Source organism: Ptychodera flava, chromosome 2, assembly GCF_041260155.1.
Source record: "Ptychodera flava strain L36383 chromosome 2, AS_Pfla_20210202, whole genome shotgun sequence".
NCBI classification, from domain to species: domain Eukaryota; kingdom Metazoa; phylum Hemichordata; class Enteropneusta; family Ptychoderidae; genus Ptychodera; species Ptychodera flava.
Window position 1 is genome coordinate 37,909,608 of NC_091929.1, and position 24,698 is coordinate 37,934,305.

General features: G+C 36.9%; 1 protein-coding gene across 2 annotated transcripts; it reads left to right on the plus strand.

Moving 5' to 3' along the window:
• The first annotated feature begins 726 nt into the window (after positions 1-726).
• Positions 727-16,836, plus strand: LOC139120294 (uncharacterized). Of its 2 annotated transcripts, XM_070684608.1 has the most exons (8): positions 727-1,532; positions 7,064-7,126; positions 10,852-11,113; positions 11,897-11,953; positions 12,474-12,584; positions 13,608-13,724; positions 14,806-14,944; positions 15,182-16,836. In XM_070684608.1, the coding sequence occupies exons 3-8, from the start codon at positions 10,865-10,867 to the stop codon at positions 15,619-15,621; spliced, it is 1,113 nt and encodes a 370-aa protein (XP_070540709.1). In that variant the 5' UTR covers positions 727-1,532; positions 7,064-7,126; positions 10,852-10,864; the 3' UTR covers positions 15,622-16,836. The 2 variants fall into 2 exon arrangements, with proteins under 2 accessions (XP_070540709.1, XP_070540719.1); XM_070684618.1 differs by lacking the exons at positions 727-1,532; positions 11,897-11,953 and having other exon boundaries at positions 6,756-7,126.
• Positions 16,837-24,698: the final 7,862 nt, after the last annotated feature.

Consider the following 24,698-nt stretch of genomic DNA (forward strand, 5'->3'; position numbering starts at 1 on the left):
AAAACTTAAAGACTTATAACTGATTAAACATATTTAAATACTCATTCACATTGAGCTAAATAAGGTTATGACAAGTCTGCTCTTCGTCCACCAATCAGAGTTCAGGATTGCCATTGCCGTTACTATTCAGTAGACCATTGTGGTCATAATCTTTAAGCCCCCGCTCATTATCAGATGTATCTAATATAAATATTATTTACTTGATGAAATATCCAATGGAAAACAAAAAAATGACAAACTGTTGATGGGCTGTAGACACATTCGCTAATGCAAGAACCTGGGATTGAGAAGGGCCTATAAACGATTATTGCCTTTAATTTGTTGACAGGGTATGGCAACTACACCGTGTGCAACAAATTACAATTCATTCAATGCCTTAATGGCAAAACCTGATTAACTTTATCAAAGCCAGTTTATGAAAGGTGAAGCGTGCAACCTGCAAAAAGGAGCATTAAAAACGACCGTAATTGTCCTTTTTTCTCCGAATCGCTCTAAACAGATAAAATAAATTGTTAGTTTGATTATGCGTCAAACACTGCTGGGCCAAGCCCCTCGTGTTACATCGCATATTCGACCAATAGAATGACTTCATCAGATGTTTTAAGGTCAAAACCTTGACCCTTGTGTCATTTGACAGTTTCACTTCTCGCAGTGTAATTAAGGAATTCGAGCACATAAACTAAAATGCATGTTCAGCTCTTTCGAAACGAATTAACACTTAAAAAAGATAAAGGTACGCTCTGTTTTACAGATTCAGCCCTGAAATGGTTTCTAATTACGGTTACTAATCCCATGTGTCCATGTTGTTCTGAAGTAACAAAACTGATCCCTACGGATGTGAGGCGTCGCTGAACCTTCATTCGCTTGTGGCTGTTTGTACGTCGGGGCAGCCCTGGCCCTGTGGACACAATAAAAAGGGGAAGTAATGAACCAGAACAGCACGGTAAACACGTACCGCCTAGTTTTACAACAGTTTCCAACTCAATAACAAGTTCAGTCGATTGAATAAATCAACACAGATTGCCACAACTCCATTTCAAAATACATGACTGCTATCCTTTATACTGATCCATAATTCAGCGCTCATAATTATCTTTGCTGCATCTAAAAATAAAGGAGTGACGCAAAAGAATATGTTTTCAGCGGTATAGAAGTGATGATTTCCGAAAGAAGTTATCTGCTGTAGGCCACCACGGAATGTGTGACTATAGACTTAAGACCGGCGCATATCATAAACATCACATAAGCAATATACTTTGTGAGTCTCTAGGTGAAATCTTCTGTATGACAGCATTTTCACTAAGAATGTGTTCCGTACCAGTAAATGGCTATTCAAAAGTTGCATCTTAGAAGACTGGTACCACATTAAAATCAGGACCCACGCGGCCGATATGGTTGTTTTTGACAAGAGGAGTTCCGCAGCATTTATTGTAACTGGGCGGAGAAAGGGCCCTGTCGGCATTTTTTCACATGTGGGTGGTTGCTGAAGTACTAGTTATATTTTGCTCCGGCCGTTAATGTGAGATAAGTCGGTAAGGCGTATGATGATTGTTTCCTGGGTTTACCAATGAGGGAATGGGAGCAATGTCAGGGTTTATCACAAATTCATGTCGTCACATTTAAGCACATTTAAGCACATTTAAGCTGATGATAAAGTATCGGGAAATTCCTTGACCTTTAGACTTAGCGAACCGTATCTCAAACGTGACATCTTGTTGAATTAAGGGTTTTATGTCAGACTAAAAAGATATATTTCTTTAAGAGAAAAAGATAAGTGTAGAAACTGACACAATAACATTTCGGATATCACAGTAAATTCACACGTTAAGTTTTAAAGGAGCCTTCAGCAATTACAGAGGATAGGCCAGGGGTTTGGGGAAGGTCACTTTTGACGCTCGCGGTCAATATGGCTGTTTTGTGATAAGAGAAGTTGCGCAGCATTTATTGTAACTGGTGGAGAAGGGGGCTTTACGGCATTTTTTTCACACGTGAGTGGTTGGTGAAGTTATATTTTGCTTCAGCCGTTAATGTGAAATAAGTCGGTAAGGCGTATCTTGATTGTTTTCTGGGTTTACCGAAGAGGGGATGGGAGCAATGTCAAGATTTTGAAAGATTTTGCACAAATTCATGTCGTCATCTGGCAAAGCTAACGATAGTGTATTGGGAAATTCCCTGACCTCTAGACCCAGCGGACCGTATCTCAACCGTCACATCTTGTTGACTTAAAGGGTTTTATGTCAGACTAAAAAAATACATTTCTTTAAGAGAAAAAGGTGAGTGTTAACAAAATTTTATTTGGGATATCACAATAAATCCGCACGTTTAGTTTTAAGGGAGCCTTCAGCAATTATAGGGGATAGGCCGGAGAATAGGGGAAGGTCACTTTTTAGAAAACTGTCCAAGGGGAGCGTCACTTTTTATAAACGTATCAGGGGAGGGTCACTTGTAACAGAAGCTGATTTTACGGCCAAACCTTTGATTTTCCGTGTGATATTTCATCTATAGGAAATCACCGACGAAATACATAGATTCTTAAGGTGAAGGGCGACGAATGCGGACGCGCACACGCTTTAGAACGTTTCTGCGCAGATTTAACTCCAGCCTGCCGCAAATGGGTTATTTTGTAGCGCATGTATTTAACATCACCTGTCATTGTTGAAATTGCGCTTTTACCTAATTTTTTGACCCAGTGTCTTAGAAATACATGTGACCTATAACCTTGTCATGTTTTGACCCCCTAGGAAGCTGGTTTTTATTCAATATGAGCGAAAAATTAACATTTCTCTCCCATTTATATGGCGCAAATTACCCATTCACCTGGAGATATTGTAAAAAGTAGCGTGGTGACACCCTTTTATTAAAAGTGTAAACTAAATGGTATTATGTCAGGAGTTTATTCGCCAATTTTGGTCAAAATGACACCATTCAAAGCGACAGGAAGAAAAGTTCGAAAATTATATAGTGATATAATTTCGATATCGTTATTTTGTAATCGATACCTATGTTAAAATTTCTTCACAAACATCATGAAAACTATACATTCAATAGATATGGATCTTAAGTCTTGGTATTTATTAAAATTAACTCATTGCTAAGCGTTTTATAATTGCTTTCTTTAGTTTAAGTGAATTATATCATTTTTATTTATTTCTAACGACGCCATTTTAACGTCCGTTTCCATGGAAACAAGCGTGGTGACCCCCATTTTTTATTTCATTTTTGCACTTGCACAACTTCCAAGAATATTTGTGCAAAGTTTCAACAAAATGACACCACAACTTAATTTTGACGTAATTCGTAGTACTTCACCTTAAATATATGCAAATTATCGACAAGCTTCACAAAAAGGGGATGCATTGGTATCCTACATTAAACACCTTGAACAGTCCAAACTGATAGGAGACAAGATTGAAAAATATATTTGACAGTGGCAAAGTATATGTCAATTATTAAATATCTATAAACGCACAGATGTTGTTAGTTTTACGTTTTATATTGGACAAAAACTTGTTCATCGTTCTCTCATAGACTATCATGTATAGTGAATCACATTTTAATGAAATTCCTAAATCCAATTTCTTACACACATCCACTTGTAACACACCCTACTGTCATGTTTCTATAATTTGTACCGGTTACTGTAAATCTTCATTCTAGTAATTCGCCAAATTTAAACATTTCGCCTCTTGGGCTTGAAATTCCACGATTAACGGAGGTGTAATTCTTCAAAATTGGCGGCAAATTACATTTTCAAGTCTTTTTTGTTTAAATTCAATGGAAGCGCCATTCCAGGCACCCGCGTGTCTCGTGAATTCCTATGATTATGCATGGAATGTCTCACGCAAGGTTGGACAATAGAATGACAATATTGTCGAACTTTTATCAGAACTGTAGCCGTTAACTATCGTTTTACATATTTTCACAGCTTGGATTTAAAATAATGTGTTGTGACATGTCTCATGCATACTACGTATTAATCATTGTGAAACTAGCGTTGGCAAGTTTTCTTGTCGACAAAGTATTGTGAATTTGAGAGTGAGACTTTGGGGGCCTTGGAGTGAGCAAATCTCCAGGCTCTCGGAGCCAAGAGTTGCCCCAGGCAGCCATCAGGCTGACCTGGGAAAATAAAGTTTCGAGCGCAACGTTAATTTCTGTGTCGCCTGATCTATATATTTACTTTATCTACGCGTACTGTGGTCTGAAGTTCCCCTTAATCCTGATTCAGAACAGCATGAACTTTTCCTTTACAATTGATACTACTTTAGTCAAGTACGTTAATATCAATAATCAAGAGTACATAAATACACAGATTAACATAACTTTGTATTGGAAAAAAATATTCATAGTTTCCTCACAGACTACCATGTATGGTAAATCAACATTTCGGTGATCATATTGTTGTGTCGGGGAAAATGTCTATAGCTTGCCTGATAGACTGCCTTGTATCATGATTTGATATTCTTGAATGAAACATAATAACGGTCACATCTTGCGCCTTATAGATGCGCCAAGTATGACCCTCCCGCAAATCCATGACCCTCCAAAAATGCTTGCCTGAAAACTACGACCCTCCCTTCAAAAACACAAGCCCTCCCCCTGTGATTTCTGTCCGTAACTTAAAATACAAATGTTATGTAAATTAGCTTATAAAGTTTCAGTTATTCCTCAGGAAATACTGCAGTATTTAGGGAGGTTCAAGTTTTATAATGTCGGAAAAGAGGGGAAGGTCACATTTTGGACACGAGGAAAGGGGTCACATTTTACAGTAGAGTTGCGCACGGAGTTCCACTGACCCCCCTTGTAATTAATTTAGGCTTTCTAAGATCTTTGCTTTCTAAAAAAAACATCTCTGAATGGTATTCAATGAAGGCAAACATGAACGGGGAGGCTCCCTCGAGGACAGCAGCGAAGGTAGTGTTAAGGAGAGGGATATAATAATCTAATCCGTGACAAATTAAGATTTCCTTGAGGTCAATGGTCGGGAGATAGTTTAATGGAAAAAATTAAGAGAAGGAACTCATTTTGCTTTGATGCAGCTTTTTTACTTTACAAGCTGTTTAACAATTGAATTGTTGAGGCATCATCCGATGAGAGCACTGCCTCCAAATCAGCAACAACGATAGCATCACCATCCACCTCGAACACAAATGACGTACAAACCACTAAATCTGCAGCTGATAAAACAACTACATTGGCCTCAAATGCAACTGTACCCACACAGGTCGCAGAAAACGCAAATTCGAATTTCACTGCAAACAGCACTGTTACAAACATAACTGTAGCACTTGATACAGCTGAAACACCAACAATTTGGGATCGTCGTCGTAGAGGGCGCAATCGCAAACTCTTTGAACTATCATTATCTTCATACTCATTTTATGAGGTCATTTGATTAGGATTGTTCGAACGTAAAATATGTTGAAACTTAAAGACTTATAACTGATTAAACATATTTAAATACTCATTCACATTGACGTCCGAAGTTTGCTCAACACATTGTGATCCCGAAATATGTACATCACAAATTAAAACTTTTCTATAAAATAATGAACAAACATGATGAAGTAACACAAACACACACGAGAAAAGCATAACTGTTCAGTGACTGAAATGTTAATGACAACTGTATTTGATTTTGATACAAGTTAGCATGAACTTATTAGACTCTATCTCTCCGTAATTTACACTAGATTCAGAAGAGGGTCACAACTCTACTTATATCATGTCGTCAAACAAGAAACTTAACACACACCTTTGGTTGATGAATGAAGAGTACTTCCAATTACTGTTTGTAGACAGTATGCATAAGCGTGCAGACATTCAGCAAGTAACGAAAAGGTCATTGAAATGTATATTACAATGCGTGGATGTGTACAAATTAGTACGCGATTCCTGACTTTTTTTATTTCTGTGTCAGTTTCTGTTCAGTATTGGTCACTGTGGTACACTTAATAAGCAGCATTATGTTTTTAAGTCTTCCCTTTCAAGGCAATTATATTTCATTATTCTGCCCCTCCTGAGGTGTTTGTGCACGTAGTCTTAATTGAATGGTTTCCTTTCTTCCACCAAGCATTAAGAGATTGGGTGCTTTTATGAAAAAAGCGTTTCTTTCATTGACTGTGTGACTCGGCTGCTTTACAATTCCCCGTTCTCGATCGCACTTGATAATTACTCGGAGCTGAATGTTGCGGCCATTAAGGTCGTTCTAACTAATAGTAACCCTATGTCAACAGGTGTCTTGCATACGACGTAACGACCGCACTATTACTGAATGTTGATGTAGAACTTATTCATTCTGAGCTACCCTTACTATTTCCTTGGCCTTTTTAAATAACAAGATCTACTAAATGAATATATTATAGGATCGAATGTACTATTTCTGCGAGTTGTTACTTTGAAACCCTCCAAATTTCATGTCAGCAACGATCGCATTATTACTGAATGTTGAGGTAGAACATATTCATTCTGAGCTACCCTTACTATTGTCTTGGCCTTCTTAAATAACAAGATCTACGAAAGGACTATGTTATAAGATAGAAACTGTACTATTTCTGCGAGTGGCTTCTTTAAAACCTCCAAATTTCATGTCAGCATTATCGGAACGCAATGCGAGGGCGGTGTTTATTTTGCTTGTTAATTTGTTTACTTGCAAGCTGTAAGTGTGTGTTCAGGAATATTCAAAAGCGGCGAGTGACCAAGCTTTGTACACAACTTGCAATGCGAGATATTTTCCTAACTTGTGAACAAAGTTTTAATTCTAGGATCGTGTCACTCATTAATGGACGGTTTAGAGTTAGGCATCATACGGGCATTTAAGCAGTACCGTCCGAAAGGCAAGTTTGTGCCCTGAACGTCCCATAGGAAGAATATCAAACAAATGATTTCAAATTCGAGTTAATAGCAAGGAAGGCGGATTTGGTCAATCTCAACAAAGTTTTTATTCACTTACTGATTTACTAGTTACGTTGCCACGTAGGAAACGTAAATTGACATGTTCATCAGGGTTGCAATTCCTAACATTTTTTCGTTGAGATAGAGATACTTCTGACGTCATCTATTTCAGCGCTGACCGCAGAGGGACAGAAGGAACTTCAAGACTTGACATTGCGTGAGTCATATCAGCCAGGTAGGTCATATCGATGCTGCGATAGCGTTATCCAAGGATACTAGGCAATCATAATATGTAAAAGGTACATTCCACTTTATCTAAACGTGTGTATGAATTCACACACATTTCATTGTCATGTAATCGTGAGGCATAGATACACTGTTGAGGTTGGAACGGCGCTCATTAATTTGTGAGGTATGAACAGCCAATGTTAAATGATAAGTTAACAAGATCTATTATGAAGAGAAAGGTCCCCAAAAACCCGATTACATAAAATGGATATCATTACAGTATTTCCTTAACAATATGATAGATTTAAAATATCTAGCAGAGAAAAAATAATGCTTAATATTTATGGTCTATCTGATCTGACAGAGCAAAGGTCTACGTGGCAATATTACATTGGAACGGATTCTGACAGATAGCTATCTTTCTCTCCAAGAATTCAAATATACAAATTCTTACTTCAGCTATTTTCCAATGCCTTAAAAATTCTGATACTGAGAAATCAGTGCAAGTAAGTCAATGAAGAACAAGAAATCTGTAAACAAACAAACAAACAAACAAACAAACGAACGAACAAACAGAACCATAATAGAATATGGCATAGCGTAAGGTAGGGCGACACAGGATCCCTTGTATAAGGATGGGAAAGATTATCATATCATATCATATCATATCATATCATATCATATCATATCATATCATATCATATCATATTATATCATATCATATCATATCGGATCAGATCAGATCAGATCAGATCTTTGTATAACGCATCCTCTTTCATATTATTCACTATAGTACAATATAATACAATAGAAAATATTACAACAGAAGAGCCTTTATTATCCATTTTTGAAGATGTACTTCACATACTCAAACCAAAAGACAACGAATCACAAATTCTGTTCTAATATCTGAAAAAGTACGTCGTCAAAAAACGACGTAAATTTATTGCCGACATGAGAAAAGACACTACTGCTGATGTAGTCCACTGCTGTCATGAAGAACGAACGAATTTACGCTTGGCTATCCGTCTGTTGCTTTGTCTATTTGTACGATAGAGTTGCTTTTTTCGGCAACACCACAAATAACGGTCATTCTGTTCGATCACTGACTGGCACACTATCTTGTTTTATCTGATGAAGTCACTTTGCCGAACATGTCAATGTACGTTATTGGTCCAAGGGTGTTTCAATGTGTGTGTTGGCGCTACGCCAGTAGGGTAAAGGTTTGCCTACCACAACCTTACTGATATCTAGTCAATAATACTGGTGTCACCTTTGCTCCAAAGGCCGAAGTTTTCTTTTATTTAAATGAGAACAAGCTAGAGGCTATATTTGATAGATCTCATCTAATGAACTTGTGTAAGCACGTAATTTCTAATGTTTAACCTTTGTACCCTCCCTGTATACATAAATTGGACTCGTAGTGCAAAGTAGGTGGTGAATAAGGTTCAAGCATGGGTCATTCGATCATCGTCCATTGTGATCCTTTTAAACATGTCTTTTGGCTTACCTGTGGTCATCAAACTTTTCGTTAACCAGTTCACCCCGATTCCCTGTAAGCAGGTTCACACTGGGCATTGATAGCATTTGGATAGGCTGACTTATGGCGGTGAGAGGTTGTGGCTAATTTATTCCCTATACAGTTGGATATATAAGCGATGGATACGGTGATTGGATTAAAGTTTACAGCATCACATTATCGAAAGTGAGATATCATGGTGCTATGTACATCAACGTTCTCGACAAGCAATGTATAATTATTGATAATTGTATGTTCAATCCTATTTCAATCCATATTCAGTGTTGTTACCGACAGTGAAACGGTATTTAACGCAATACTGCTAAATTAATTACTAAATCTATGGGATAAACATATTTTGACATTTCCTTGTTAATCAGGTTGTTTTTGTTGTATAAAGAATGGCTTCTCCCGTTGAGTGTTCTAATCAACGTTACCTTATGTACATGTGAATGGCTTCGGCGATATGGCCCTTCTGTTAGCACTGATATCCCCTTGTACCGCGTTCTGACATACTTGGCGTACTTTTTGCACGTACCAAATCGTCGTTTGCATTTGATCTCATCTAAAACGTGACTTCCAGTATGCGATTTATAAAACATGACACTATCCAATTCTGACACTCCGAATTTGAAAACTTGGAATGTGTGTATCCCTAACCCCTTTGTCCAATAGACGTCCAAGCATGTTTACCTAAGTTCACATCCATTCGTTTATTCCATTATCATTGTTAATCATTCTTTGGGATTTGACCTAATTTTCCATATTGCAACATGTTAGGTCTTGCTCTACAAAAGAATACCACTTTTTGTAATTAGCTCTTATTAAGCACAGTCTGTCAGTTCAGGGGTATAGATATATGCTATTTGTACTCTCATTGCAGTGAACAGACTATTATGTGTTGAATTCAAAGATCATACCGTTCTACACATATGCACTTCTAACCACTCTAATTTAGTGAAGTACATTCATACCAACAACAAAGCATATATTGATGCAAACATATAACTAATTTTGTATTCATTCGGAAAAAAAATCATTGTTAGCTTTCCCAAGAGACACCCTGTGTAAAATGTCAATATCATATATGTTGCGCACACATACAATTATAATCACCCTAACATAGTCAAGTACGTTCAAATCAATAATGTAGCAGATTTAAATGCACAAATTAAGCTAATCTTGTAAGGTGGAAAATTCTTATTTTGAATGATATTATATAGAAATGTCTTGTAAAAAGTATTCACTTTCAATCATAGTTCTCTAGTCAAGTATAATTACCTTTGAAGTTAGATATGGAATTCGTCGAGCGTCATACGTGTACTTTTAGCCTCATTTGCTCTTGCTTTGAATGCGGGCGAATGCATATATATACATCGCATATCATATACTGTAACACTGTATATATTATATGGATAATTAGATAAATGTACACACACCAGAAGAGTGTAATCAGTGCAATTTATTATGTACACATTTAGCTATTAAACCTACTAGATATAAAAATTCACATATTGTGGTATAGCTATTATAATTCGTTTTATTGTAAACGTTTCTAAAATCTTTAAACAAAGAGAAAATTTCACATAATGAATCCCAGGCTTAATTTGCAAAACAAGGCACTCTCTATCTGGAGGTTTGTATAATATTTACCATTTCCTATTCCCTCCTCAACTTACCCCTCATATAACTGAAGGCTCCGTAAATACGCATGATAGCACAGGCAAGATCGTGTCTGCCCGTTGCTCATGACGGCAAAATTGATTACATCTCAACAACATCACATTCATTAACACAAATCGTGATCTTGTCTTTGCATTATTACTTAATCATAATCTATGTTAAGTGAGATATATTGCTAATTTGTAATTACCTTCTATATGCAAAATTGGATGGAATACTTAGTGTATTTCGAACGGGATGTGATAATATATCTTTGTTTTTAGCACTTTTCTCAGAGTATAAGTTGTAATGCATTCACAGCTACATGAACTGGACTTTTGTAGTTGTTCAGCGACAAAGAAAAACACGGTGATTCTTTCGCTGTAATTTGTTTATGGTCATACAATCAGGATGATAACCTTAAAAACTATGTTCTTACACATGGGCTATGTTATCAATTTAATTGGCTAGAGCGTGCAAAAATTAGATTGATTATTGCGTTCTGAAGAGCATATGATAATCTTTGTCGGTTTTTAACACCTTTATGTCAGAGTATTCGTTATAATGCAACCACAGCGGGATGAACCAAGCCAGTCGCAGGTACCAGGGCAGCAATCATACACATCTCTAAGTCAGCAATTGCAGGGGACAATAAGGAATGATACAAGACCAGGCTTTGCCAAACGAACCATCACTGGACTTAGTTTGTGTCAACTTCTTCTAGGTGGTATTGCCGTGGCTTTGGGAATAACAGCAATATTTATTGGATGTTTTGATTCAACCATCGCTTGTGGAATATGGTGTGGCGCATTCGTAAGTGATGCATTTTTATCTTAATTTCATGTAAAGAAAAAATACCGCTTCACGGCGATTCTTGACGCCACACAATCTTGTAATGCTTGGCTTTCCTATAGATAATTTTGACTCAATTTTAAACTTGCTGAGAATATTAAATTTCCGTCTTGTCGTTAGCAAACAAAATACTCTCCCTTGGAGCAAAGAGAGAATAGATGTACTTCCACTGGCGAATGTCTGTCAATATCGGAACCGTGCTTCTATGAAATAAGAAAACTTTGCATGGTGATTCTATTTCTATTCCTAATTATGAAAGAACTATTCAAAAGTTTAGGAAAACAATATAAGTTATGTTAAAATAGAAATGCTTTCTGAAACTTCAATTAAAGAACCAAACAAACAGGTTTACTTACCATTAAGGAAAATAATATAAATATAATTATGTTTAATACTTGTTTCCGATATGCACATGCGTATTATATGACGGTAATTGAGTCATTATAGGCGATGCAAATACTGTACTTTCCTTTCCTGTATTGAATATTATCATAGGGCGTGTATTGAATACTCTGATTCACGTACCTTTAAATTGTTTTGCAACTCGCATATATGACCATGGAGCAAAGATGGAGATCTGCAATGCGCTGGAAAAATTTTCGGGGAAATTAAATACAAATAAGATAAATAAATTATCGAGCTTAATTTTTGTACTCCTCTAATTTTAAGGGGAACGTAAGGAGTAGGAATGAGTTTGGTAATGTTCTTATTAATAGTGGCTCATAAATCCTTTAATATTTCCAGTTCTTGGTCAGCGGTGTATTTGGACTTTTCGCTGCATTGACAAAGGCTAATGGATTGGTGAGTTATCCTAATAATAGAAATGCTTCCCTGAAAACATTAATAAAACAACCAAACAAATAGGTTTACTTACCATTAAGGCTAGTTGATTAAATTTTATGAAATCCATCATTACAGTACTTAATTTTCCAATTTACAGCACATTTCTTTGTTTCCGGGTCAGCCCCCTTAAAATCTGGTGTTTGGTGTCTAGTTTAATGATGTTAAATGAAAACGTTGCGCCTGTTATCGGCCAGGTGACGGATAATGGAAAGATGATAATCAATACATTCTTTCATAAATTCGGTTTTAATCAATCTGTGCGGTCGGTCGAGTCCGCTAACTCTAACTTTTAGAATGCGTGAATTAAACGAAATTCACTCTGGATCAAAATCTATACATGTATATACGAAAACCCTCCTCAATTTGCAATGGCAATGTAAAACAATACTTTGTCAGCTACCTATGTCGTGTATTAATAATGATTAAGCCAAGAAGGAATAATTTTCAAAAACTGACATCCGTTTATTCATCATTGCAGATTATAGCGTCAATGATTCTTTCGGCAGTGTCAGCATCTCTGTTTGCGCCTGTACTTTTGCTCATGAGCGTATTTATGATATACGAGGATCATTACTGGTACTTCCCTGATGTAAGTATTTACACAAAACGAGGTGACATGACACACCTACATATATGAGGGGGTAGTGATAACCCTGCTGCACATTAACAAGTCTTGAAAAGTGGCCTCTATATGAGACAACAGTGGAAATTATCCCGAGGCATTTTAATTTTCTCTAGTTCTTGACTTTACCTGTGACTTGGAGCTAGAAATGACGTCTGATAAATTATCATAATTGATGCCTTTCTCATTAAAATCGAAATGAAAAATGAAAGAGAGAAAAAGGCTTTACTTCATCACAAGTAAAGTAATGGAGATGGTGACAATTAAAACCAGACTAGAAATCAAATAAAGACAAGTAAAAGTATGTCTTATCAGAAGTATCTTAATTCAAATAGCTCTAGCGAGTGGGCATGCCTTTAACGCTTTGCGATTCCAAATGCGCCCGATTTGATATGCCACCGTGACAGTAAGTGGAATCAACATAGCGTTCGATACACGTCACACCGAACACAGGGGTAACTTTATTCGTAATGCTACTTTCTGTTCATCTTTTGTTGTAACACGTGGGGACTTTTTGAAAGATTTCAACGACTACCAAATTCTAGTAAATTAATGGCAATTAATTTTGACGGCCATAAGATGCGCGTGTCTGTCGATGGGAAACAATGCAAGTTATAATTCACAGTTTGTGAAGTTACACTATCATATTTCAGCAACGCACTGTCGAGTGTATTCATATCAATACATTTGTAAACATGAGTACAGTAGCATTATGTGGGAGTTTATTTGTCATGACGTTTCTTATACTTAAAAATTCTCCTGTACCTATAGTTGTACTAACTTAAAATGTGTAGCTTTCTTTCCAAAGATTTAAGAATTAAAAAATAAAAAGTTCTTAGTCAGTTTTTTATGTATATCTTATCAAACGTTCCCTCTTGTGTTGATGATATCTAATATTGAATAGTTTTTTTTCATGATCATATTCGGTTACTACCTCACACGGCAAATGAACTATTACTAATGACTTTAATACTCTCTTACACTACATAGATCGGTCAAGTTGTCTTAGACTCTTTCTTGATGATTGTAGCCGTCGCAGAAAACGTCATTGCTGTAATCTCATCAGCTTTCTGTTGTAGAGCTGTCTTTCATAACCAACTTCTTAGCGTAAGTTATTTTTCAATATTAACGGAAATATAGAATCTCTTGTGACATCACTACACATCCACTTTGTACAGACTGAGATTAAGCTGTTTGCTCCCGCATTTCATTTTATTGAGAATGACCTACTGGTCTCTTGGTGCCTGTTTCAGTATATCAAAACATTAAATCTGTTTTTAAATGGCATCCCTAAATTCCTGGTCCTTGCACAGACGTTTTTGACATTGGCTATTTGGATGGCATTAATCCTTCGCTCGCCCTCTGAAAGTTATATTAACTTGTTCAGTCTATTTTGACATACGGCTAACGAAAAAATGCGACGGTCCTCAGACCCCCTTTTATGGCATTAATACTCACTACTTGCACAATGCTAGTCTTTCTATGAATGCGCTGTTTTTCTTTCTTACGTGAGCCAATGGAAGCCCCATTTGTCTTTGTGTTTATCATACGTGCACAAGTTTGTTTGTTTTTTTTTCGAGCGGGTAATACCAAACGTCGTCCGGATCCAGTGTATATTTTTATTCAACGTTTTTAGTTACATTTATGTTATACCTTTTTGTGCAAAATTTTACCGAACTTCCTTAAATCCATGCTTTCATCTTGAAATTCAAACGTTATTTGGCCTACATACTTCTCGCAAGTATTAATTTATGATCTTTTATGTACATATATTCAAATGATTTTCTCTGATTTCGATAAAGATTCCTGGTAATGTTAAAACTATTGCACAGCCACTCCACCACGTATTGTGATTATTTTGTCTGTGTGTACGCGGATGTGTGATAGTGAGTGTACGAGCGTGAGTGCTTCATGAACTCTACAACGTGTGGAGCGGTCGCAGTCAGAAAAATGTAACAACTTAGCCCGGTTATTGAACCACGCTTTTTTTAGAGTGGGGATTTGGCCGAGCGGTTCTGTCTGTTGCTTCTTCGCTAGGTGACTGGATGCCGTATGTTGTGAGTTTTCACTCGATTGAAAACACCATATTGTAATATTTTGATTGCTTATCCTAAACCAAATCTAAGTAATCGATCCTGGACTGTCTCTAGTTGCTATACTAATTTGAAATAATATTATTCCTTTATAGTTGTTGAATCGTACGTTTCCCTATGGTGTTCCCAATGAGAGACGGAATATTCAACAGGAAGATCCCATGGAAAGAATGGGGCTAATTAATAATCCATGGGTCGTGTCGTCTAGCATCCAGCATGAACAGCAAAGAACAGGTGAGGCTACATAGTAAAGATTAGAAAGTAACTCACGTTATTTGGATATAGAACTTGATGATTATGCAAATGGAACATCTAGATCTTATCTTGGAAGCGCGCACAACGATGTACAAAACGACGACAAATTTCTCTACAAAAATGATCATGACTGTTGACAAGATTTTATTTTTATTTTTTGTGTTGTGATTTGTTTGCTCAAAGAGTTTTGACAAATTTAATGCACTTTGCTAACAGGTCATATCGGATCAACACGAGGTGCGGTCTGTACCAATGCACCTTGCGCCATTCCCTATTACCAGGAGGTCCCAGGATACCAACAAAGGACAGGCTGTACCTATTTGCACCGGCCCCAGCAGATGTTTCACTATCAACAACAGCCTTCGTTTGGACAACCGCAACATGTACACCAACCACTGTCGCAGCCACAAATTAATCAACAGCAGCATACTGAATCAGGCAAATTACAGAGACCCGGGCCACTGCAGCAGCAATCGCAGGTGCTGCTCACTCCACAGTCCGAGGTCCAGGAGCACCAACAGTATCAAGGAAATGACATCACCAACGTAGAGGGCGCAGGCGTAAATTCTGACGGCAACGAAGCTGCCTCCGCCGCTCCAGCTGAGTACTGTGTCAACGATGATATGAGATCTCCTTTAGTGGAGAACGAAGCTTAGACACAACATTTCCGCGCTCTGACTCTTGATCAATAAATGTTTCTACTGTGATCATGTGGCTATAAATATGGCTGATCTAGACAATGCAGATTCTCGGATCAGTGCATCTAACGTGTTATGATCCACATGACAATCAATTTGGTCATTGAAGTCAACATAGAAAATGAACAGAAAATAGAAACGCAAGAAAATGTACTCAGACTCTTATAATGTTACAATTAACACGATTGGAACTAATTTAGGATAATTGGATGGTGAAGTAATGTCGATATAATCTGTAAATGTAAGGTCATCTGAAGTTCTTTTTTAAGTTACACTCTTGTTTTTATGAGCAATTTGTAATATTGCGACATTTAGCTATATGGCACCTCAAACTTTTGAGAAATTTGAAAAATATGAAGATCCAATTATCCCAAATTAGTTCCAATCGTGTTCAATTTAAGTGATTTAAAACTTGAAAGCAATAGTCACTTTAAAATTTAGTTTTCATGGTATTGCTTTGCAGAAGTTCCAAGCTTGCTCATAGCGTTATTGCTAAACAGTGGCTTCTATATCCATAAATGTGAGGTATTTACACTTCTCTAATCTTTAACTTCGAACGGCGATTTTTGAGTTTTTTAAACAATGAGAAAGAGTAATGATAGTGTTGACTTCAGATAGAAGGCGCCTCGAGGACAGACATTATTACTCTCCAACTTTTTCAATTCGGGTTCGTTAAACCACTTGTGGGATTATTTTTAGGCTTTGATAGTAAGTCAAGTTTTCACCGGCTTAGTTTTGTTTAACTCATGATTTTTATTTGCTGACCATGGGTCAGCTGCTTCTGTAAAACCAAAGAGTTGAACGGTGACCCCGATTTTTATTCCTTGCATTAAAAGAGAATGGTTGAAAGTTTGCTGAAAGAGAATTTGAGTGAAAGTTTAAGTCTGTGTACTTAAACTGCTAAGACTCTCATATTCTTATGGGTAATATTATCCGATGATAACACTCTACGTGTTTAAGCAAAGCGCTAAATAGATATTGCTTCGACTTAGCAGATCATTCCACAACAGCATTTATATCCTCATGTTAAATTCACCCCTTTTTCATGTCGTTGATGAAGAAGTGGAACCACTCTTCACCAGTTACTTTCCTCAAATTTATTTTCATGGTTGTTTGACACGATTATCTCGCACTAATGTCACCGATGCTATTTCATGTCGTTAACATTCAACAATGAAGCGATTGTTTTAACATCTGCAGTGTATTTTTGCGATACAAGTAGCTTCAAATATGAGACTTGTATGAAACAAACTTTATAATAACTTTTTAAAGAAAGTGTCAGTACTACAAAAAGTCGTTATAACTGCGTGGCTGTCTGGCGTCATTTGCTTATCGGGTGTCGCGCTTTTGGTCACGTGAGGCGATATCAGTTTAAAATTGCCCACATTCTCAAAATTCATGAACTTCGCTTTAATTACCTATGAAGTACCTGTTAGACCTTGAACTCGAGATATGGAATATTGATCTCTCTCCACGGAAGCCTACTCTCAGACGACAGCCTATAAATACTTGAATTACTGAGTAGAACATGTCATTAGATGTTTAATCTATTTGTTAAGCATTTGCTGTCATGTCAACTCTCAAAGAATATAGCGATGCCATCGTCATTTGCAACTATAATATTGTTGACATAGAAACAGCGTCGGGTTTAGAATCACGTGAACTGTGTTAATTACTGAGCGAGATCTATTTATGGAATAATGAAAGGGCTTTGAGATTTTTTTTTGAAAAAACGTTTCGTCATTTATTTTTAGAACTTGAGACAATACGTTTACAGATGTGGTATTGCATACATGCAGTTGACTTTGGATGTAAGCTATAAAATTAAGACAATACTCTGCAGTACACTCACATTAACTCACCGGATAATTTACAGGAGCTTAAGTCAGCTTAAATTGAGCAATGGATTGTTTATATAAATGAGATCGAAAAATATGTTTGCTAGCTGCCTTTTTAGAATATGCCGTATTCTTTATCACATGACACTCTCGGCCTTCAATCAGGCATACCTGTTACAGTTATTAAAATATTTATGAAATCCAACTTTAGCAAACTTTAAGAAGAATGAATGATTTTGTATCTTTTCCTCTTGTTATAGACTGGTATAGCAAACCTTATATAAGTCACATGTTTAATGGATTGAGAAATGTGACGACGCTTATCCAATGATCTGACACAGTGTAATGTTTTTATCTGTAGCATTCAACTTATAATGATGATAGTCTTTAAAAAATGAAAAAAAAAATTGTGACTGTAACTAATTAAATTCTTCGCATTGAAAGAAACAAATCTCATGATTAATTTTTCATTGCACAGAGAGAGAGAGAGAGAGAGAGGAGAGAGGAGAGAGAGAGAGAGAGAGAGGAGAGAGAGAGAGAGAGGGACAGAGAGACAGACTGACACAGAGAGCCAGAGCTAAACCTTGAAAACACTTCACAATCATCCAAATCAACAGACTTTGACGAGATGTTGTTATTTAGTTATTTAGATTTTAACTTCTAAGTTCTTTTTTACGAGTGTGTTTCGATAACTGGTATCGTTTACTCCGAATAGGAGAAAATACAAGCGAAAAGAAGAATACTGGTTGGTTTGTTATTAAAATTAGTGCACATGCACTCAGTTTTGTTAACAACATAAAGAGGTATCCTGTAGCTGCGATGCGGAAGCAATTACGTCAGTGTTACAACAATGTATGTACCTTTACGTAATCTCATTTGAAGATGCCACCATAGCAAAGTTCAAAACTTTTGAAATTGTCCTACAAATTGTTTCTATTTTTGAAAAAAAAGATGACTTTAAATAATTATTACCTCAATACCCGTCCACCGTGACATATTTAGTTGTGTCGTTTTCTTTGAATTGGCTCGTCATTGCCCTCGAATGTTTCTAGGCACGTCCACCTGCACGAATATCACGTTGCACAAAGTGCCACGACCTGCTTCGCAAAGCTCGTTAATTATCAACTTTTACAGAATAAACGACGTTTTCCGTCCACACACGCAAGCTCTCCCTTCTCTTCCTCCCTCCAATCCATCCATAAATATATGATACAAAAATATATGCATAATACGTACATTCAAACAATCCTTCTGTGTAAGTGTCATCTGTTAACATGTTTCGGTAACATACATGATAATTGAGGTTACAATTCGTTTTCAGGGCTACAACTCTGTACCTCCTTATCAACGGTCTCTGAAATGTCACCGGCGACACCAGACGCGGCTATGCTGACATCGATACAAGTTGGGCTGTCCGCAGTGTTCGTAGGCAGTCCGTCCATTTGAACTAAGACTGGCTGTGTAGAGTTTTGCCGTTTACAGCAGTATAATTTCCACAATTTTCTCTTGATGGCGCGTTTTAGGTCTCTGTTTCCATACGAGTACACAATAGGGTTAATCAAGGCGGACAGGTAAGCAAAAATGCTCAGGTGGAGATGAAGGTGATATGTGCGAGCGATGCCATCTTCATCCAAGTTATCCCAGTGAAATGCTATTTTGCGTATCTCACAGACGATAGCAAAGGGCAGCCAAAATATGTAGGTGATTATGACCAACACGAATAAAGTTTTCGTTATTCGAAAGTTTTTGCGCTGGTTGCGATTAATGTTCGGTTCAATCTGGTCAGCGGAGACCGTTGTGCTTCTATTCTCTTCATTTGTCGGTTAGCAGCGGCCAGAGTGATGCAGAAAATCACGGAGACGAAGGTCAAGGTCGGAATAATCACTACGAATATTACAACCATGCTGTATTCGACCGTTGTGATAAGAACCGGTTCGCAACGAATCAATTCAGTTTCGTCATCGATGTTGTTCCAGCCCATAGCTGGCGCAAAACCGTAAAGAACGGCAAAGATCCACTGAGTGGCGATGATTATGGCCGTGAACTTTCCAGTGACAATTGATTGGTATCTTAGAGGCCATTTAATCGCCACGCAACGGTCTACTGTCAAACCTTGTGGTGGAAAAAAGAAGTAGAAAACCATTAGAACAGACCGTTGTTTCGCTAAGCATTATTGAACAAGAATTTGATGTGAGTATCTGTGAGTCACATAGGCCTCTGACATTTCTTCAAACATTTTCTTCGTCACGGTTTTGTAAAAAAGTTTGAGGATATTTTAACACGATTGGAATTAATTTGAGATAATTGGATGATGAAGTAATGTCGGTTTAATCTACAGATGTAACCTCACCTGCTTTTATTTCTGAGTAATGTAATATTGCAACATTCAGCTATAGGGCACCTGGTATGACACTTTTGAGAAATTTGTAAGATATGAAGATCCAATTATCCCAAATTAGTTCCAATCGTGTTAAATGCATCCAATCAAGCGCTGTCTATCAGCTTTGAATGACAGAGAAGTGGCAATTAATGTGTTGTGACGTTGCAAGAATGTTTTCTTTGCTAAGATCAATGAATTTCATTGAGCTTAAGCACCTTGGAGCGGGTTAATAAGCTAAGGTTGTTGAGCCTGATTGGTCATTTCCAGTTGGAATTCGAAATATAGATTAAAGTTGCAAGCAGCGTTGACGGAGCCTGAGTAATTGAGATCATAAGAGAACCAATTTCAATAAAACTAAGTGTCTGTAGCATAGTAACAGGTCGCATGATGTTTTTGCTAAAAAAAAACAAAAGGAAAAAAATACGAGCTTCACCGATTGCTGTTGATGAGATATCTGACACTGGGTCAAAGGTTATCAAAGGAAAAAAGTAGGTATCATATATGTCCTCGTCCTTGTTGTTCATCTAAAGCAAATCTATGAGTGCTGTTGGATAGCATTGCACTATATATGTTATAACTAATGAGGCAACTGAATAAAAATTAATGAGGTTGCGTAATGATCATTGTCATACAATTTAGGTGGGAAACTTGTGCCACTTATATATTAATACAAAAGCTGCAACTGTTTTGGATGATACGACACCTGAGGGTAGGTTAAGTATCACAAAAGGTTATTCCAAAATGTAGGAATATATAAAGTAACAAACATGTCCATGTGCAAGAAAAACAACTTCTGCCGCTACCGGTTAGCCTAGAAGACGATTGGAACTAATTTTGGGATAATTGGATGGTGAAATATGTCGATTTAATCTGAAATGTAAGCTCATCTATTTTTTTTTAAGATACACACTTGTTTTTATGAGTTGTTTGTAATATAGCAACATTCAGCAATGGGGCACCTAAAACTTTTGAGAAATTTGAAAAATATGAAGATCCAATTATCCCAAATTAGTTCCGATCGTGTTTTAGATGTAGGTATACCCATGATTGGTGTGGTAAGTAGCCGTGTAAGAGAAAACCTCAAACGTGCCTCATTCAACTTAACACTAAAATTGTGCCCCTTTAAGTTGCGAGGCAAACGAAAGTAGGTCACAGGTCATCCTAAAATTTGGGAATATGTTTGGTTCCATGTAGCTGGTTAATGATTTAAGCCTGCTGACACTAACCCGTTTGGAAGTTGGCATCTCAATTATTAAATATTAAATACTTTGGCGCCAAAATGTTTGTACGTCTTTCACGTGACTCCTCAGCTGTACATTGTCATATATACATAGCTTCATTTTGCAAACTAACACACTTGTCCTCATGGTGGGTTTCTATGAAAGATAAATATCTATGATAAATATCTTAGGATTGAAGGCACAGATAACATGAAAGACAGATTGAGCACAATGCTGACTTCAATAACTGACATTATACAGAATATTCTTTGAAATTGTTGGATATGTTGTCAGTGAAGTTACGTTTCGAGCTGTTGTCATCGCCACCATCATGAAGACCAAGTATCTTAAGATATCTGTGCATCTACTAATCTATATTAACGTGATAATACAGAGCTGCATAATTGACATCAGACCCATAACATAATGGAAAGGGGTATAGCTTACCTATTAGGTTTACGATGGATGCGATACCCACTGAGTTTGATAAAGACAGGCCGATCATACAGAACACTTTAGACGTCGAAATGTGTGGATCAAAAATGCAAATAATATCAAATGGAATGATCACGGCTCCGATGAACAGATCTGCCACAGACAGACTACAGAAGAACCAGTTAGTCGGAATACGCAACGACTTCAACGAAACCGCGGTTCCAGTAACTATGAAATTTACCGGAACGATAAAAAAAGCCAAGATGATATAGATGACGCTAGCAACTTTCTCCAGCATTGAGTTTTCTCTGCCATCCAGCGATGAGTCGAAATGGGCTTCCATTTTCCGTCATTTTCTTGTTGGAAATGTGTTACCATAAAACCTGCTTCAATGTGTATCCACGTGCAAGTAATCCATATCCCCTTGTTTAATCATTGCCTTCAATATTGATTTGCTTGTCACATGAGGGTTGCCTTCTCCACATCAACATCGGAATGAAGAGAGCTCGTTTGCTAGTTGGCTCAGTAAATAAAACAATCCAGGAACTATATCAACTACTTTAATACGAGTCCCGTCTGCTTCATGATAATACATACCTCGATATAGGTTCTTGATAAGCTTAAGTTTTCTCTTAATAGGATGATTTAAAGCATTCTCTTTTATACATGATCAAGAATATCGGGACAAAATGCACAACAGATGCAAAATAGACCGATAGCTGAATTTTAAAACTGCACGTCAGAAATGTCTATTGGGTGCATTCCACCTCAAAATGGAGGTGGAGTAGTACGGTGTCAGTCTCATATAGCGCCACCACTGCAGGGACAGTGACAGAAGACCCCAATAGAGATGACGCATCCCTTTTCTCTAAGACAAGTCCACATATTGTTTGACAACTATGTTCATAGCCAACAGCAATTGTGAATCATAAGTGGCTAAATAACTGTATTTGCATTGCAGCAAATCGGAAATAATTCATATCGGCTTTTCTATGTCATCGCCGTGAGGATTCGCTAATAAGAAACATAAACAGGATTAAGAGATGGACTGTTATGTGAAAAGATTAAAGCTACAAATGAATTTACGATGACGCAAAAACAGTTCTACTTATAAAACTGTGTCATTTACAAGTTCATGCCGTCAGTTTCTCTGTCCGATTTAACACCTTTGTCATAATAGTATGACATGTGTGATCTTTGATAAAGGAAATAAAACCTTAAATGACATAGCCAAATACATAAATTCATTATGGTCATGCACAAAACAAGCTGGTGATTCAAAACAGGTAATTTATCTGTGTTCTAGTACAGCGGTACATCGACATGACGAGAAATGAATTGCTATTGATGGACATATTGCAAAAACATGTTTCTAGAATTCATTGCATGTGATAAGACATCGAAGCATAAGCAATGATAATGGTGCCTAACGATACAGAAATGTCAATTTCAACAGGAAAGCACGGCTGAGTAATGTTACATTTCTCCAATTGCTAATTCACCATTAGATACCATTGATGTTTGCGTTACCAAGAGATCTGATCTGATCCACTGTTCCATAGTTCCAAAGTTTTACCAAGTTGAAACAAGAGCTTGCATAATTCAATTTTAATCATAATTATATTAAACAGAATAAACAAAACTGTGCCACTAAACCTAGAAATTACAAATATCTATTTTGCTGACAGATGTTATGATTTTGTCCAATATGAGCCCGGTCCTGTTTAATTCCCCCTGCAAGAGTTAAATAGGACATGCACAAAAATGGAACGAAAATATTTGCAGAGTAAGAGTGCATGTGCTATTTAGTCCGTCATAATTGATGAAAATCCATTTTGACGACAACAGTTCCAGGAAGAAAAATCGCCACGCCATTTTATCCAAACAAGGAAAATGTCTCCGCTTGGACCGTTATGATCGCTGAATCACATCAGTGTGTTTGTGATGTACGTCTCCTTAGCAACCTGAGAGATTGGAGCAGTTTAAATTATCGTATTTAGTTTTCAATTCGCACATTCCTTAGTCGTAGTTTAGATTGAAGCCTTGATAAGGTCTTGTAGACGTCATCTTAGAAAACAAACAACCAAATCCAAAACAAAGAACATATGACAAGACTGGCACGTAAAGTTCATTGAAATAAATTTATTACGATTAATCTAAGAAATAAATGCCAAAGAATCTTTGATGTGTATTAATATTGAACATTTTAATAGCCACTAATGAGTCTATCGTTTGTGAATTAAAATCATTAATGCACAAGTGGACAGTTTTCTCATCATTGTCATAGCTTTGGCATCGATGATCAGGAATGCTCAAGTTATGACACAGTGTCTCCGTTTTCTCTGAGTCGATATTTGGTTCTCTGTCTCTGTCTGTCTGAATGTCTGTCTGTCTGTCTGTCTATCTACATTTTCTCCCCACCCACCACTCCAACACAGCGTCATCATACCTACTTGCATATTCTGCAAGCTTTGTTAATCATTTCTTACCAAGAACCTGTCATAATTTTAATAGATATTAAACCAGAGTATGCTGATGTTTATAAATCTGTCGTCATTCCATGGATACAGGATGAAAAGTGTCGTTGTAGTTATTCGTCATTCTGCCAAGGGTGGCCAGAAATTGAGAATGCAAACGCACGACTCAGAGTTAATACAGGACCAAACCTGCTATGAAACTAGTTAATGTATGAAAGCCATCGAAACTTGAAGCATGCAAGCAACAGATAGATAACCAGTACGTATGATTGTGCCTTTTACGTAATGATGTACATTTCGTTATAATGAAAGCAGCATAATCATTTTCCTTCAAGAATTGACTCAGAGAAAACAATTGGGGTTTCATTTAGGATTAGCGAGAAATAAAAAATACTGACATTTGAAATTCAAAACATCTGCCACTTTTTGTTTACTCTGAGAAAGACAGGTTATTGATTGATTGATTTTCCTAAAAAGAGAAAATATGGATAGCAGTGAAGATCACAAAAATATCCGTGTTAAGTTGATGTCTTTTAGATAAAACAATCATCCACATAGACCAACAGCTAGAAGACAGTCGTAAGATTCCATACACAAACTTTAATCAACGACTATGATGCAAATGAACTGTTATATGCTACAAGTATGGCTGTAATGTAAATATTTCCACAGGATGGCTAAGGAA

Excerpts from the sequence above, each read along its gene's own strand:
- LOC139120294 (XM_070684608.1), top strand. The coding sequence starts at position 10,865 with ATGCAACCACAGCGGGATGAACCAAGCCAGTCGCAGGTACCAGGGCAG. Across the intron at positions 11,114-11,896 it reads GAATATGGTGTGGCGCATTC|TTCTTGGTCAGCGGTGTATT; the intron begins GTAAGTGATGCA and ends TAATATTTCCAG. Across the intron at positions 12,585-13,607 it reads ATTACTGGTACTTCCCTGAT|ATCGGTCAAGTTGTCTTAGA; the intron begins GTAAGTATTTAC and ends TACACTACATAG.